Here is an 18311-nt window from a genome sequence, read left to right on the forward strand (position 1 = left end):
ACGTAAACGCCATCCCACTGTGGCAGAAACGTCTAGCTTACCATGGCACTCACCAGAAAGCTCCAAAGGCTTTTTCTACCTAGACTACATGTCTACACTGTTCCTTTGTGACTTGGCCCTCTTTCCATTTCCTGTAGTTGTTGTGTTTTATTTCTAGATTCTCTCTAAGCTTTTTGTGTAATCACATTAGCTTCTTCTGCAATCCTATATTTTTTTCTCTTCACAAGAATTAGTTGCAGTTGTGCTTCTACTATCCACTCCTTTAGGAACTCCCATCCACCTTGAGCAACTTTTCTGATGAGTTGCTTCTGCTAAGGATTTTACCATTGATTTAAATATTAAAATGCACTATTTTGAAATCTGGGATACAGATTTGACTACATTTAGCTTTAGTTTCTGTTAAAAGCAAGACCTTTGTATTGCATGGTGATCTTTTATTCCCATACCCCTTGTTTTTCCACTTCCTCACATCTTCTTTATTGATTAGTATCAAAGCAAGTATAGCTGATTCTCTTCTGCTTTCTCCACCATCTGAAGAATAAAGTTGTCAGCAAGATAAAAGATATTAAAAAAAAGTGAACTGTGTGTAGAAATGCAAACAGAATTAGTAATTATACTAAATTTAATCTGGAAGTTATTTAACAAAATAGAAAAAAATGCACAGGAAGCCTTTTTCCTTATTCATCTAAGGTCTATTCCCTCTGTTAGACACAATCTTGTGATGAAATTTGACCTCTAAGCTAAATTATACAGAAATGTCCATACAGTTTGCTTCCTGTGTATTTTAGTAGTATGTGGAGCGTCTGCATAAAAATGAATTAAATTTTATGTAATGACTATTCCTTTTATTTTCTAGTTCAGATGCCATAATAAAACTATGGAATATTAACAAAATCCTCGTGGCTGAGATCACGCTTGATAACACTTTAAGCACAGCCTGTTTCCTCAATAGTTCTGGTGACATTTTACTGGCTTTCAAAAATGATATTTATATCTTGCATCACAATAAAATATCACGCATTTTGAAAACTACTGTTCAAACTGCCAAAGTCTCAGAAACAGGTAATCTTAATTATATTAACTGAATAGTATTGTTTTTATAAATCAAACAGTCTAACCCTATCCCTTTTTATTCAGATGCATATCTTACTATATTTAATGGAATTTAAGACTTTGTAGTACTGCAGCTTCTTTGTGCCAGCTTATAGTAATATATTAATAGGGAATTCATTCTCTGCATGTGGATTCTCAGATAGCTAAAGCATTTGCCCGAAAGAGGGAGGGATCAGCAAATTTGGGGAAATTCAGACTTCACAGAAGTATGAACTAAAAAAATTACATGGAGGGGAAATTAAAAACAATGGAATAATGTTTGTGCATACTTAGTTAACATGGAAATTATTGTGGCAAGGCGATCTTTCAATATTGTGTGTAAATAGAACATTAATGGATTTATTAAAGTCTCACAGTCTCAGCTGAGGGTTTATGAAGTTCTGTGTAGTAGTTCAGAAAAATAAATGTTGTTGTCAAAACTGATAATGCAATCTATAACCTTCCAAGTATTGAAATGAACTTTCTTCATTTGATTCAAATGGACATGTGAACTTTCCATATTTGCTCAGTGAAGCTAGCAGGCCTTAGAAATGCTTTGAGAAAATAAATTGGAAAAATTTAAAAAAATTGGGAGAACCATAGCCAAGACCTATTAAAAATGATTATATGAGTACCCTTCAAAGCATCTGTGGCAGAAAGTATTCCCATATAGCCTATTTCCAAGAACCACCCCCCGCCCCTGTTTTGACACATCATAGCCACATGATTGCAAGCATTGCTACAGTGACTAGGATTGAGAAGCATTAAGATGTGAAGAAGCACAACAAGGTCTTAAAGAAAAGTGGGGTAAGGTTTCCTGCCTGTCAGCTGATCATTACAACTAACCTTTAACACAACTGAAAGTGTACTCTGGTGTTTTGAGAGAGGTTGCTGAGGAGACCAGATATTTTCAGGACATCTTTGCAGCCCCATCCAGTCTCATATACATACATTTGGGATTTGACAGAGAAGAGAAAGTCTGCATATGGGTATCAGTGAAGGTAGATGAGAAGAAATTTAGCATGTAGAATAAAGGAAATGATAACAAAACAATTATTTCAAAAATACCAGGGAATTTGGTAGTTCAACCAGTGTTTGCATCAGGACAAGATTTTGGGCAGAGTTCTAAAGCTCCATTTAGCAGGATGAATTGGAATGATGCCACTTACATCAAGCTGGCTGATTGTATCTTAAAGCAATCCTGGTTACCACTGAAAGAGCCAAACCTCTTATCCAATAACATTAATAGGTTCAGAGTTAGAATCTTAAATTTATTTATTTATTGGATTTCAGGGCTGCCTGACTCTATTTAAAAGAATCATTTTATATAAAACTAACACCTCAATTTACAAACCATAAACTGTGTTATTTTGTCTCCATGGACTCAAAATGGCATCAGGTTTGGGAAGATAAAGGATCCAAGAAAAAAATTAAGTGGTGTGTTTGCTATTCATTTAAGCAAACTACCGAAAAACATCAGCAAGAAAAACAGATTAGCTCTCCTTGTTGTTTTTACTTTAAATTTAAAAATATAGTAAAAAGTAAAATATAAATGGCTTTTTATCAAAATAATTTCACTGTCAGATAATGTTACTATATAAGTATCACCATTGTGATCTCCTTTCTAGAATCCTATATTTTTGAAAGCCAGCTTTTAGATGAACAAGACAAAATTGATGTCTCTAAATCAGTTGAGATGGCTTCATATCTGGTATGTATTCTTTTGATATCATTTTAACCAACTGAGGACCTGAGACCACTAAACTAATATTGGGTGCAGAGTCTGCCACCCTCTGTTAGATACATCCTAGCACAATAACTCCAAAGGGAAATCTGTTTTTAGGATTGCTTTAAAATGTAGATTTAGAATATGGCATTAACAAAAATATTTTTTTTCTGTATAAACATAAGCATGTTCTTACGTGATGTTTTCTGCTTTTTAAATATTAAGAATTTAGCAGATGCTTAACTTCAATCAAAGCTAATTTCTCATTAGGATCATATTTCCTAATGAGAAATTTTTCATACAGTGTACACCTCTTAATTCACTGAGATTTCAGTCCTTTACTCACTTAGCATAAGCCTCATTTCATTAATTAATAGAAATAAAAATATACAAGACTACATTGTAAATGTTAAGTACAGAACTTTCTAACACAAATATCTAATAGCTAGAAATTCATGCATTATAGTATTAAAAATTATAGTGCCATGGATATATTTAGTTTATAAATGCATTAGTTTTTGTCTGTTTCTTTTGTTTGTGGTCAGGTGCCTTATAAAGGCTATGCCTTCACTGAAGATTTTACTTCAGAGCTGCAGGTTTTGCCAAAGAAGAAAGGAAAGGTCAGAATACAAAAAGCCTACAATATAAAGAAAAATATATTTTTATCTGGGAATCTCCAAAGGATTTGGCTAGCGTGATTTAATGAATAATGCTTTGAATGGGTGAATTAATTTATGATGGTCTCAAACCAATTAAGTTTAATAGCAGCAGAATAAGCTTCTTAAAAGAGGATAATGTGATTACAAAGGAAACAAAATTCTTTCCTTATTTTATTAGCTATTTTTTAATTTTTTAGTTGAAGATAGAAAGGAGTTTCAGGGGGGTCTTCTGAATAGTATCTGCTTTGTCATGAGTCTCATTAGGTGGCAATTTTTTTTAGTCTACCTCAGTAAGGTTGCTCTGAAAATAAATCTATAAATAGAGTTCAGAAGGCTCACTTGAAGGAAGGGTGGGATACAAAGTAATATATAATAGTGTACTGGAGCTGTTATATACATATTAATAGAGCTGAGAATTAAAGATCACACTTTGCCTTTGAAGTGGTCGTGATTCTGCTGTCATGAATATAGTAGGAAATGGAAAAAGAAAATATTGAAGATAGCCTGCTTTTCTAATAACAACTGCTAATGTATCATTTAGTGAATCAAATCAGTCACATAGTTCCTATAGTATTTAAAGGGGCCTACAAAAGCGGGTATAAGATATATCCAAATTTGTTTGAATGGAATTGATAAGCAATTAATAAAAGCAGATAAAGGTTTTTTTTAGCAGATTACAATCCTGGCTATATCTTTTTTTCTCATCCCTTAGAGATTCTGGAAACTTCCACTAGCTCCTTCAAAGATATACTTGTCTCCTTGTACCTCAGAAGCATCTTTAAAAGTGTTTGATTTCCTTCTCCAAGCTGGAACTCATAACCTAGAAGAACAAGATAAAGTTAAAAGTAATGGTTTTGAGAAACATTTTAATTAAACAATTAAAGTAAATTAAACAATTAGTACAATTCTGACTTGTGTACAGTACCCATTGTTTGAAAGACATACTTTCTCTGTCTGATGAAAATTTATCCCAGTCCAGTGAGCATGCTTTTTCTAGCATAACAAGACCTTCACTTAATTTGTTTGGTATGCACTAAAAGCTGAGTAATGGAGAGAAATTATGAACTATATTATGACTAGATAATTGCCTGTGAAATGTCCTGAGTGGAACAGGAAAGGGAAAATCAGTTGTACATTGCAACTTGATTATACAGTATATGCCTTCTCCTTAATCTCATTTATTTGTTCTTCTTCCTAATCCTCCTTTTGCTGCACTTGTTCCCACTTTACAGTCTCTTCTGAGCACTGTAAAGGTGGAAAGGTGTGCCCAATAGTTTATCTAATTATCCTTGAACTGTGGTCCCATTTCTTTGATACTGAGAAGTAACGAACTATTATGGTGGATCTAACAAAATCATTCTTTCTAATTGTAAGGAGGATGCTTTTGGTACTATTTGCTTTGGAAACTAAACAGGGCTTTTTTTTTTCTTTTTTCTTTAATCTCCGCTCAGTCGTTACCGACTCTGCAGTGACTGCTTGGATGAGTCCTTGCAGTTTTCAAGGCAATTGTTTCAGAAGTGGTTTGCCAGAGCCTCCTTCCTAGAGCAGAGCCCAGCTGGCGAGCGCAGGAGGCGGGGTTTCTGTTGCTTCACGCCCTTTTCGGGCACGCGCGGTTTTTCGCGCTTACCGGCAACTGCTCCCGACTCCTTTTTTGCAAGGCTCCACCAGCATTTTTCCTCCCACCGGAGTGAGAGTCCCCATTTATCTACTCACATGAGTTTTCAAACTGTTGGGTTGACAGGAACTGGGGAGGAAACAGGAGCTCATCCTGTTAACGCGAAGGCTGGACTCGAACCGCTGAAGCGTCGACCATTTCTGGCCAGCAACTTTCAGCGCCATTAAGCCGCTGCGCCACCGCGTCCCCAAACAGGGCTACCAAAAGCAAAATACAGTTTCTGCATATTAAGGAGCAACCCCAAGTTTAGTCAAAATAAATGGCTGAAATTGTGTAAATTAGTGCATCACCCCCCAAATCAGAAACTGAGCATTATTCATATGTGTCATGACCTCATCTCTTTTCACATAGTGCAGTAGGAAGGCAAATATCTAAGCTGGACACTGAAACAGCTGCCATTTTAAGAGATACAGGGCAGAAATGCTATATACTACCTGTCTTTACATGTAACTCTAGAAGTAGTTAATCTATGGGCTGCATAGTACATCTCCAGATAAATTAGTATTGACTAATAAATACACTAGAATTTCAAAAAAGTGGTCACTATTGCAAGCAGAGAAAGAGAGAAATGAATCAAACAAATGTTAACAATTTACTTTGCTTAAGGGACATTCAGTCTCAGTTTAATCTGGCAAACCTTGCTTTTTAGCCATAAGTTTCATTGATTCGCCATCTGATTTAAATGATAGAGAAGAAATGTGAAGTCTCAATGGATGTGACAATTTGCTTTATTTCCTCAGTGTCTGAAAGGATGATTGTGACTAAAGATATGAAATATGTACCTGGGCCCAAACCTGCAGCACCAGCAGTGTTGGAAATACCATTCTTTGGAGTTTCTCCATGTCCATCTTTTGTTCAAGAGCCACCTAAGACAACTAAACAGCAGGAAGAGCAGGTTTTTATGATATTTTGTATAGCTAATGTTAATATATTGCAGGAACAATTCTTTAGCAGATAAGCTGTAGCTGCAAATTTGTGTACATTCTCCTTTCAAATCGCCAATCATGTCTTCTTGTTTGTTTGTTTTAATATCAGTTCATGTTAAGTGGAATCAGAACTTCTGCCATTCTTCTGAATGATTCATGTTGCCCGTGTGGAAAATAGGTTTCACCCAAATCATCAAAGGATACTGCAACTTCACATCCATTATTCTAGCAGGATTCTGCTAGGGTCCTAGGACTGTTATCACAATTTTTATTAGAAAAAATGAGTAGCTTGCTCAGATAGCACATGATGAGAGCAATAACAATGCCTTTTTCTCTGGGATCTCTTTTTGTCCAAACCAGTGATCCATTCTACTGCAGCATGATAGCCATCAGCAAGAAGAGGCAGACAGAATCATAGGCAGGAAATTATTTGTCAATTAGTATTGGAACTACTGCTATTTTCCGTTCTGAGTTTTCTCCCAGTGGGATTGATCCTTCCTTCCTTCCTTCCTTCCTTCCTTCCTTCCTTCCTTCCTTCCTTCCTTCCTTCCTTCCTTCCTTCCTTCCTTCCTTCCTTCCTTCCTTCCTATTGTTTTCAGCCTGTTTACCTCTTTGTCCCCCTGGTTTTTGCTCCTATGTTTTTCTTTTCCATTGTTGCTTCCTTTTCCCTTTTCCCCCAATTCTTTGTCTCACTTTTTTTCTCTACTCCCATTTCCCTTTTCTTGTTACTACTACTTCTTGTTCTAATTTTTATTTTTGTTTTTTTCACAATCTTAAATCTTAGGAGTTCCGTTGCCACTAAGGGGGCATAATGGGTTAGTGCTTTTATTTGTCTGGCAATTTTCTTGAGAGCAAAATATCTCCTCATGTTCTTCCTTCTTCTCTCTTATGCATTTCGGAAACTAAAAAACTGGAATTGCCACATAACCACTATTAGCTGGGTATTATAATATTGAGTTTATATTATAGTCCTAGGATTGCCAGTATTGAAATTATGGTGAAAAGGTAGACTTTTAGGTCTAAGTTTTTCTTTTTCAGGGAGTATTGTGCTTCTTTTGTGAAATCTTCTACTGCTTTATTGTTTTAAAGACAGTTGAAAAAGTGTGTGTATTATCCCCAGTGGAACCATTAAAAGAAACTCTGAGCGAAGCACAGAAGCAAGAAACAGCTTTCTGTGAAGAAACATCTCAAATACCATCAGAAATAATGCCAAAGCATGTTTACAATTTGCATAAACAGACAATATTAGAGACAAATCTTCAGAGATGTGAGTTTCCATTATCTACTTTCAATAAATCTCTAAATATTATTGATAGACTTTGGGAATAGGTGCTGGTTTTGTGGCCACATAACTGTGCTAATAGACTCACGTCAATGCATCTGTTCTTTCCTGAAAAGTAAAAAGATGAGGTATGAATTGGATGCCAAATATTAGTTAATACATTTCCTCCTTCTGAAATTGGAGTTTTGTCTTTGACTTTACAGAATAAACCAAAGAATGCAAGAATGTATTCTAATGTTGTAGGATATAAATCCTCTTGAATTCACTGGAATGTTCTTCTAAGTAAAACATGTCAATATTACCATAGTAATGTTGTATAATTTATCGTTATTATAATAATTGTTGTATAAAATATATAACAAGTGGAACCTGCAGCAAAATACAAACAGTGTTAAGTGCTTCTGTTTGAATGCCATTACTTTCCCTCTCTGATTTCCCTCCCACTAAAGCAGTCAGCATTCTATGGTGTCATAGCCTTCAGAAATGGTCTTGAGAAAAGAGAAGACTTAGAATGCCCCTCTGTCAGAAGAGGAAATAAAAATTTCATCCAGCTCACTAGAATTCAGGCACTTGTATATGTAGGCACATTGTAGACTTTTCTACAAGAAAAAGCCAGGCTTAAATAGGGATTAGTGCTTCATACTTAAAAGTCCATAGCTAGAGCTTCCATGACCAGGAGCGCTGTCATGATCAGTCTGCATTTTCAGAACTGCCAGTTTCAGGAGCCTCCAGGCTTGTATGCAAACTCACTCATTCTTTTCCTGAACTGCATTTAATCATTAACCTTGATGTTATTGCCTCCACATTACGGATACTCTGATTCCTGATTTGTTTCAGTTCTGCTGCTGGATTTCAGTTTGACTCTCATTAGCCTGAAGAATTAACCATTCATAAGATTAATTAAGATTCATAAGAGTCATTTCAATGAGATGGGCGGTAACAAATTTGTTAAATAAATAAATAAATAAATAAATAAATAAATAAATAAATGGTAAATAAATGGTAAATAAAATAAACGAGCTGCTGCTGGTATCATTTTAAGTGTATTAACTCAAAAGAGCCTTTGCCTTTTTATTATGTATTATATACTGTATGTTAAATGATCTTTAACATTTCTCCTTCCAATATAAAAGATTCTTTGGTTTATTTCAGGCAGAATGTGGCATTTCCTGCATTTCTCCTATTTGCCTTTTTTTTCCTTCCGGAAGGCAAACTTTGGTATTAACCTTAGTATTAGGAAGCTGACTCACTGCCATGTCCCATGCCTTCCAAGCCATGAATTACAAACAAGTAATTAGAACTACCAATTGGATCTACAGGCAAATTTGCCCCATGTTGCAGATAGCATGTGTTACCAGTGAGTTGCAGTTTGAAGAGCAGCATAAAAATAACTAATAATAATTTGCTCTATGGACATTTTGTTGGATCTAACTATTTTCATATACATGATACCTGCAAATAACATTATTACATTAGTTCTCACCATTTTTTCTTTTTGGTTAGATTCTTACATTTATGAAGGAAAGCTAGGAAAATATTCTGAAAAAGACAGAGTATTCAGGAAAGTCAAGGTATCATCTTATTTAATATAGAATTACTTTAAAGCTTATTGCTCTCAATAGGGGAATAAAACATTTCTGTAACAATCATTGTAACCAATAAGCATGCTTAATTTTGGTTGGGTTATGTTATTATTGTTAAACATTTTTCCAGTATGATTTTAAAAGATTTTTCAATAACTTACTACAAATAGTAATTTTCCAAAGATAAGGAATAATAAATTAGATCCAGCACTTACTGGGCAACTACCCCAGAGTCAGGAAGAAGAGATCCGCAATGTCTCTACATCGTACACTCAAGACGGCATAGTAATTAGAAAACAACAAACAATACAGCAGGAATAAGGCAAGAAAAGAAAGAGAAGCATAAGAAACAAAGTAAAACTAAAAGAAAAGAACTACATTTGATTTTCCTCTGATCCCTTTGTTTACAACTATGCAGCCATCTATATAGCACTTATATATCAGCCTACTCTCTCCTGTCGTCTAGATGCACTGGGTTAAAAATACCCAAAGTCAATTGTGGCTTAGATTATGGCTTAGTCTAGTATATCTGGAGAACCCCACGTTGTGTATCATAACATATTTTTGTGTTCAGATGCATAAAATGATTCTGCAACATTTTATGTAAATAATAACAATGTTTACATCATTATAAATTCATTAGTCTTCAAGTGCCATGGTTAACATTACCTGGATAATTGAAGATTTGAGAAAAGTAATTTTTGTTCTGATTGGGTTTCATTTTATTATTCTATCCTTGCTTACTTATATTTAAATTGCTATTGCTTTTTTTATTCATAGGATAGAGGCAATGATAAGGGAACTTGAGTTAAAAAATTGTTTTAAAGAAATATTCCTGATTGTGTTGGCTGAACAGGAAGTACATTCTTGGGAGATAGATTAAGCTCCCATGCCCACCGTCCCCCGCAAAAGTCTTTGGAGGAAACCTTTTGAACTACTATCTTGAATAAGATTTTTAAATAAAATTTACAACTCAGCCCCACTATATACATAGTCGATTGAGATGTTGCCTCTAGGATCCATCATGTGTGCAGAGCAGATCCTGCTGCCCTAATGCTGTATCATAGGCATGCATTTGCAGGCTTGTGTATTTCGGAAAGTCATTAGAACAATCCTTATGAGCAGGTTAAGTCTCCATGGACCCAGGAAAGCTAGTTAGAGCTAGGCTGCAGAGTAAGGTTCATATTCTGTTGTCCTTAGCTAAGACTTACCAGGTTGCATACACTCCATTTCTTAATTAGCGTAACCCATGCAATGTAATGCTTAGGATTCTTTTTTCTTTCTTTGCTGTGTCGTTATAAATCAATACCACCATGGAACTGGGCACAGTTGTGTATATTTAATAAAATGATTTCAATGTTCAGTTATGTAAATAGATTATTGGCCATTGCACAATACAAATAAGGCATCTGTGACTTATTTCACTGTGTAATAATTAGATTTCTGATTGCCAGTTTATTGCATGAATGTGGTTAATTAATTGCATGCATTTGTTTGAATATTTGGCCCATAGCATCCTATGGAGACGATCTCGTCTGGAGAAACAGCCACATACTCAGGCTTGACTGAAATACAGAAAAAGATGAAGGTCTTTGAGTTTTATTTTTTCCTATATTTTATACCTTGACTTTTGGAGGACGCTGCTCTTAGAACACAGTCCAGTTCAAACCTGAACAAAAATAAACGCTCCTGAGAATGCAGACCTGATGACTGAATGTTGCATCGCTTTCTAACATTAGCAGCTCTTTTGTGTCTCAAAGCAGATATGGACAATTAAGACTGTGCCACTCAGTGCACCTACATCATGCTACTCAAATTTGGCAGCAGAAATGCTGTTTTCCAATATAAGCTTTTTCTCTTTTTTTCCCCTAAAAGCACTCTGGTTCTGTCATTGTGTCATTAGTTATACCCCTTGCCCAGGGGAGTATAACTAAAACTACAAAAATGTTGCCCAGGCCTATTTTGAAGGGACTGGAGTTCACCCATGAACGCTGCCATCTACTTTTCTGACTATAGCAATGGTTCTGTTGCTTGGCTTGTTTCTAACCTTTATCAAGACTATTCTAATGGGGTTTGCCTTAATGCTGCTGTGTTCTTTTCTTTATTTCTTTTATTTTTGTTGAAGGGATTTTTTACAGAGTAAAAAAAAAATACAAATTTAAAGAAAGAAAAGAAAGAAAGGTGATAAGTAAATAAATAAGAAATGAAAGATGAAAGAAATGAAAGAAAAAGAAAAGGAAAAAGAGATATAAAGAAGCAGCTTCCAATTTTCTTTACAGCAGTTATAAATGCATTTATATTTCTTTAAGTTTTTCTTTCTTTTCTATTTTTTCCTAACTTTTTTCTTTTCTTGCACTTTTTGCTTTCTCTTTGCTTTCTTTTTTTCTTCTTCCTTGCTTTATATTCGTTTGTGTTAGTTTTTAGCTTCTTGTTTAAAAGCTTTAATAAAAAATTATATTAAAAAAAAATAACTGCATTTATATTTTATCCTCTCTCTCTTTAGTTATATCATGGCTCCCTTCTTTCTATATTCTACCCTTTCTAATCTCCAAACCCATAAATCACAAGTTCATTCTTTTCTGTTTTCAGCAAAAAGTCCATAAAGGGTTTCTAGTCACTGACAAATGTAGTTATTGACTTTTCCCTAATCAAGGAAGTCAATTATGCCATTTCTGCAAATTCTGTCATCGTCACCAGCCATTCCTCCATTGTGGGCATTTCAGAGTCTTTCCATCTTTGTGCATATAATAATTTTGCTGCAGTTACCATGTACAAAAACAATCTTCCATAGGTCTTTTCTAGTTGTCTATCCATTAGTCCCAACAAAAAAAGTTCTGATTTCAGTTCAATATTAATCTTTAAAATTCTTTGTATCACTGTGTGTATTTGAACCCAAAATTTCTTAGCTTTTTTATAAGTTCAGCAGGCATGATAAAATGATTCTTCATGTTTTCCACATATCCAGCATAGGTTTGAAGTACCTTTATACATTCTGGAAAGTTTTTCTTGTGTCATATACCAATGGTACATCATTTTATAAAAATTCTCTTTTAATTTATAACATAATGTGAACTTCAGTCCTTTCAACCACATATTTTCCCATTGATCCATCTGCATATCATAACCAAAGTTCTTAGCCCACTTTATCATACACTCTTTAACTTGTTCTTCTTCCATTTCAAATTTCAATAAAAGCTTATACATTTTAGCAATTACATGTTCATCATTTGTACATAATGCAATTTCAGATTCTGTCTTGTATTGTTCAATTCCAAATATCCTTTTGTCTACTTTAAATCTTTCTTTTAACTGTATGTATGAAAACCATTGGAAACGAAATCCCTCTGCAGTCAATTGCTCTTTTGACTTCATCTTATACTCTTCATGTTCTTGTTCTAACAACTTTAACAATGGTTAACTCTATGTTAACCATTTCTCTTGCCTGCTGTTTCTTTTTTATAAAATGGTTCTTGTGCTGAGATCCACAAAGGCATTTTCAGGCACGGCCTGGGTTTATATCTATTCCATATTCTTAATATGCTGCTTCTAACATAATGATTTTTAAAATCAACATTAACCATTTTAAAACTTACATTAATTGTACTGTAAGAAACCATGCCATGCATATCTCAGGCCATGCCCTTCTAACTAAAAATCTCTAATTTCTCATTAATACAATTCTTTCATCCAAACCAAACAGCAGGCTGCAAAGTACAATTTTAGATCAGGCAGTCCCAGTCCCACTTGTTCCTTTGCACCTTGAAGTATTTTAAATTTGTCTCTTGGTTTTTTCCTTTGCCATATGAACTTAAATATATCTTTCTGCCATTGCTTAAATGGGACATCAAGTTGTCAAAATAGGTGTTGTTTGAAACAGAAACATCATTCTAGGTAATACATTCATTTTTATCACAGAAATTCTCCTCAACAATGACAATTGTAATTTTTCCCATCTTAATATATCTTGATTTCATTCTGTACCTTAACATAATTATTTTGCAATAATGCACCATTCATATTAGTCATAGTAATACCCAGGTAATTTACTTTTTTCTCAATCTGAAAACCAGTTTTTTCCATAAATTCTTTTTGCTCTTCCATCCTCATATTTTTGTTAACATCTTTGTTTTCTCATTAATTTTAAATCCAGCTAACATACCAAAATCCTTTAATTTTTCCATTAATATTTCTATTCCTTTCAAAGGTTCTTCCAAAATGATTTCCAAATCATCAGCAAATGTCCTTAATATATGTTTCTCTTTTAATCTTCACTCCAGCAATTTTCTCATCTTGTCTTATGTCTTTATTCAATACTTCAAGAGCTAAAATAAATAACAGTAGTGATAAGGGGCATCCTTGTCTTGTCCCTTTCTGTATCTCACAGACTTTTGTTAATTCTCCATTTACAATTATCTGTGCCTTTTGTGAAATATAAATCGATTTCATACATTTAGTAAAATTCTCTCCAAAGTCCGTACTCTTCCAAAATTTTAAACAGGAAAGTCCAGTTTAAATTGTCAAAGGCCTTTTCTGCATCTAGAAAGATCAATGCAGCTTGTTTTTCATTATATTGTTCTAAGTATTCCAAAATGTCCAATACATTTCAAATATTATCTCTCAATTGTCTTTTGTGTAAAAACCCAAACTGATCTTCATAAATAAAGTGCTGTAAGACCATTTTCATCCTCTCAGCTAAAATCATCGTAAATAACTTGTAGTCATTATTCAATAATGATATCGGCCAGTAATTTTTTGGTGAAGTCAAATTTTGGCCTTCTTTAGGTATTAATGCTATGTTAGTCTCTATTCAATTATCTGGTATCTTTCCACTCTGTAAAATAAAATTCATCATTTTTGCACAGATTGTAGTAATTCATCTTTAAAGCATTTATAATAAGAGGCTGGTAAGCCATCTGGTCTTAATAGGTGTTTTCCCTATTTTAGTCTTTTTTACAGCTTTACTATAACTTCCATTATTTTTATAGGTCCATTCATTATTTCTGTTTTTCCATAATCTTTGGTAGATTTTGTTTCTTTAAATATTTGTCAACTTTCACTGGGGAAATTTCTTTTCCTATATATAGTTTAGAATAATATTGATGAAATGTTTTTTTTTTTCATATTTGCATTGTCCATTGTCAGTGTTTCCATCTTGTAATTTTAATATCATTTTCCCCTCTTTTTCTTCTTGTAATTTATATGCCAACCATTTTCCTGCTTATTTGCACATTCAATTTTTTTGTTTCTGTTTTAGATAGTTAATTTTTACTTCCATTTCTCTTATTGTTAATATAGAGAACTGCCACTGTAAAAGTTTAATTTGTTGTGTAATATTTTCTTTTCCGGAAATTTAATTCTTCTTTCATTTTTATCTCATCTAAAATCACTTGTGTTTTCTCTTGTCTCTTCTTTTTAAGATTGCTATTATGTTGTATGAAATGTCCTCTCATAAAAACTTTACTTGTGTCTCAAACCATCCTTATATCTCTATTGTTATTAAGATTATTCTAAAAAAAAAAAACCCTTTTAAATTCTTTGTACAATCTTCCATTACTGTTTCTTTTTGTAACAATGTTTCATTCAGTCTCCATCTAAAGGAACTAATTTTCCTTTTAAGTGTTGGTCTTTTCTCAAGTGGCTAGTTTCCAAATGAAACATCACTACTATTTCATGTTATGCTTATTAATATTTTTATAGTTTTCTATAAACAGCAGTGCTATCTGGGCAGAATTTTTATGCCAAAATCCTGAACCTTGCTGAGTTTGAATGAGCAGAAAAACCTCCAAATTGCATAAGGCCATGTTTTACTTTTTAAAATAAGTAATATACATGCAGTACTGTGCAAAGGTTTTAGGCAGGTGTGAAAACATGCTGTAAAGTAAGAATGCTTTCAAAAATATATATTGTAATTGTTTGTTTATCAATCTAGGTATACTTACATGCAGTTTTTGAAGGAACTCAGCAGGTAGGTTGTTCCAAACATCTTGGAGAACCAACCACAGATCTCCTGTGGATGTAGGCTGCCTCAAATCCTTCTGTCTCTTCATGTAATCCCAGACAGACTCGATGATGTTGAGATCAGGGCTCTGTGGGGGCCAAACCATCACTTCCAGGACTCCTTGTTCTTCTTTACGCTGAAGATAATTCTTCATGACATTGGCTATATATTTGGGGTTGTTGTCCTGCTGCAGAATAATTTTGGGCCAATCACACACCTCCCTGATGGTATGGCATGATGGATAAGTATCTGCCTGTATTTCTCAGCATTGAGGACACCATTGATCCTGACCAAATCTCCAACTCCATTTGCAGAAATGCAGCCCCAAACTTGCAAGGAACCTCCACCATGCTTCACTGTTGCCTGCAGACACTCATTCCTGTACCGTTCTCTAGCTCTTCAGCGAACAAAGTGCCTCTTGCTACAGCCAAATCTTTCAAATTTTGACTCATCAGTCCAGAGTACCTGCTGCCATTTTTCTGAACCCCAGTTCCTATGTTTTCATGCATAATTGAGTCACTTAGTCTTGTTTCCACATCAGAGGTATGGCCTTTTGGCTGCAATTCTTCCATAAAGACCACTTCTGGCCAGACTTCTTTGGACAGTAGATGGGTGTACCTGGGTCCCACTGGTTTCCACCAGTTCTGTGCTGATGGCACTGCTGGACATCTTCTGATGTCAAAGGGAAGTAAGCATGATGTGTCTTCCATCTGCTACATTAAGTTTCCTTGGCCAACCACTGTGTCTACAGTCCTCAACGTTGCCCATTTCTTTGTGCTTCTTGAAACCCCATCTTGAAACCCCAGTCTGCTTTGAAATGTTTGCCTGAGAGAGACCTTGCTGATGCTGACCTTGTGTCTTGTTGCTGTCCTCAGTCTTGCCATGGTGTATGACCTGTGACATGGAACTCTTCCACAACCTCACCTTAGTAGCAGAGTTTGGCTGTTCCTCACCCAGTTTTAAGCCTCCTACACAGCTGTTTCTGTTTCAGTTAATGACTGTGTTCCAACCTACATATGAAATTGATGATCATTAGCACCTGCTTGGTATAATTGGTTAATTATACACCTGACTCTAATCCTACAAGATCCCTGACTTTGTGCAAGTGTACAAAGTGTGCAAGTGTAAAAATTGATGCTGGTTTGAAGCCAAAGGGTAGTCACACCAAATATTGTTTTGGCTTATATTTCTCTTCTGTTCGCTCACTTTGCAATTTGTAAATGGATAAACATAAACAATTACAATATATATTTTTGAAAGCATTCTTACTTTACAGCATTTTTTTCACACCTGTGTAAAATTTTTGCACAGTACTATATATAAAGGGAACCTCCTTTCAAGACCATTGTCTCCTGTGTCTCAGTCATAAATGTACTTGTTTATAAGTGCTGATGTTTGAATAATATAATGTTTGTGAAATGTTTAGAAACAAATGCTCAAGAAGCATAAGCCAAGGAAGTTACTCAAAACTGCAAAAATGGGTGTCATGAAGAAATGGTCGCCAAAATACACAAAACCATTTTCTGCAACAACGGTAATTCTTGTTCTTTTAAATAATAAAAAAAAAGTATTTGGATTTTTATAAGGGGAATGCTAAGGTTTTTGTTGACTGTGCCAACCAACCCATTATTGTCCTTTTTGCTCTTCTAGCTGACCAATTACTGATTGCTCTTGTTTACTATCCTCTGGGCTCCCCTTATTCCCCTTTCCCATCTCATTTACAGTATTTGTTGCCTGCTATAAATACAGTACAAGGTCTTTAGAAGCTAACCAAGTGATAAAGTGTATGTCAGAATGCATGGATTACATCTGGAGGCCAGAAAGAATATTTCAGTAGTTCACCAAAAAAAAAAAAAAAAATACAGAGCAGATCAACTCTAAGATATTTCTAAATAGTACTCAGCCAAATGTGCATAGGATGCATTCCATGCAGTGCTACTTATTTATTTATAATTCACATTTCTAAATCTGCCAAACTTTACACAACTCTCAACTGCCCATTCTCAGCTTAGATTATTTTCCAGGAAAGGGTCATGTTGAAAGCAAAAAAACGGTACTTCCACTTTTTTAAACTATCCCTTCCTATTCTTCAGCATTGGCTACAACCGTAATGGGATACTTAGAAAAATGCATGAGAAAATAAATAGGCCTTCAATAGTCAACCTACCTACCTTCCTTCCTTCCTTCCTTCCTTCCTTCCTTCCTTCCTTCCTTCCTTCGGCGACTCACTTACTAAGTGATTGAGAGACTTGCAAAGAAGTAAAAACATCAAAATAGAAAAATAACACATCAGTTAAAACATTGCACTAGGAACAAAGAAACGCCAATTAGACACAATATTTTTCCACATTGGGAGCCCACATAATTTCAGTGGGAATATTATTCTGCATAATGGATATCACAATCAAGAATGCCCTCTGACTGAACCCCAGATAAATGAGTATCAGTAGATCACAGCACAGTAAGCAAAGCATCCTCAATAGAACACAATAACCAGCTATGCCTGGATGGGAAGAAGTTTCTGAATTAGTTAAAGCTTGATAAATCTGCAGAAACATCTTAAACTAGGCTGAACCAGCTGCAGATTTCTCCTGACCTCTTAAGGGTGTCCCCAAATAAAACACATTACAAAATCCAATGTTGAAGTTAACCCAAAAGGTTACAACTGTCATTCCAAGCAGAGCTGATACCAGTTATTAATTATTACCAATAGCTATTATTAATTGTTGCTAATACTTTTTAAAGTATCTATGCTAACAGGAGTCAAATCACTATAAGAATGACTTCTGCACAAAATCTATAAAAGTTGTCCATCAAATAATTCAGCTGATTCTAAATACTGAGACCTGACCCCAGATAAAGTGGGCCCAGATATTTCTGTCTTGCAGTTGTGCTGCTACTATATTCTCAAGTCTCCTTTCCCTAAGGAATGGTGATGGGTGGGGTGAGGGATTTATAACAAGACAATAATTTTCAAACTCTGAGTCCAGAGAGCCCTTTATTTAGAAATGATTGCATAATTGTTTCTTTGGCGGTAGTTGACACCACACCTTCCAGTAATAATGCATTAATCTGTTCCTTGAAACTTACTACTAATTCCTCTCTTCCACACTCCTATACACACAGTAGCTTAATGCAGGGTGTGTAACAGGGGAAGAAATATTTCACCTATAGTGTCCATATTGCAGTATTTGTTACAAAAAAATAACCACCATTTTCTGTTGCCTCCAGGGTGCTGTGAGATCAAGAAACATCACTTGTAGCATACAGGCTCGATCAGCACAATCTGCAACTTCTGTTGGTAAGATCAGGTATTCTGAAAATAAAACAAATTTGTTTTGTAGAGAAAGGAAGAACCAAAAATTACTTT

At 34.8% G+C, this 18311-nt stretch overlaps 1 protein-coding gene across 1 annotated transcript in view; it reads left to right on the plus strand.

The window, feature by feature from the left end:
• The window catches only part of LOC112540307 (uncharacterized), a 93478-nt gene that overhangs the window by 49043 nt on the left and 26124 nt on the right, over positions 1-18311 (plus strand). The window contains exons 18-25 of the mRNA XM_088134692.1: positions 857-1062; positions 2721-2803; positions 3364-3438; positions 4190-4322; positions 5893-6047; positions 7168-7345; positions 8864-8931; positions 18173-18242. Of these exons, the coding sequence (XP_087990818.1) occupies positions 857-1062; positions 2721-2803; positions 3364-3438; positions 4190-4322; positions 5893-6047; positions 7168-7345; positions 8864-8931; positions 18173-18242 (968 nt within the window). The remainder of the gene's footprint in view (positions 1-856; positions 1063-2720; positions 2804-3363; positions 3439-4189; positions 4323-5892; positions 6048-7167; positions 7346-8863; positions 8932-18172; positions 18243-18311) is intronic.

Source organism: Python bivittatus, unplaced genomic scaffold (genome assembly GCF_059951505.1).
Source record: "Python bivittatus isolate LINGU-HERP-01145 unplaced genomic scaffold, Pbiv_v1 ctg000080_np1212, whole genome shotgun sequence".
NCBI lineage: Eukaryota > Metazoa > Chordata > Lepidosauria > Squamata > Pythonidae > Python > Python bivittatus.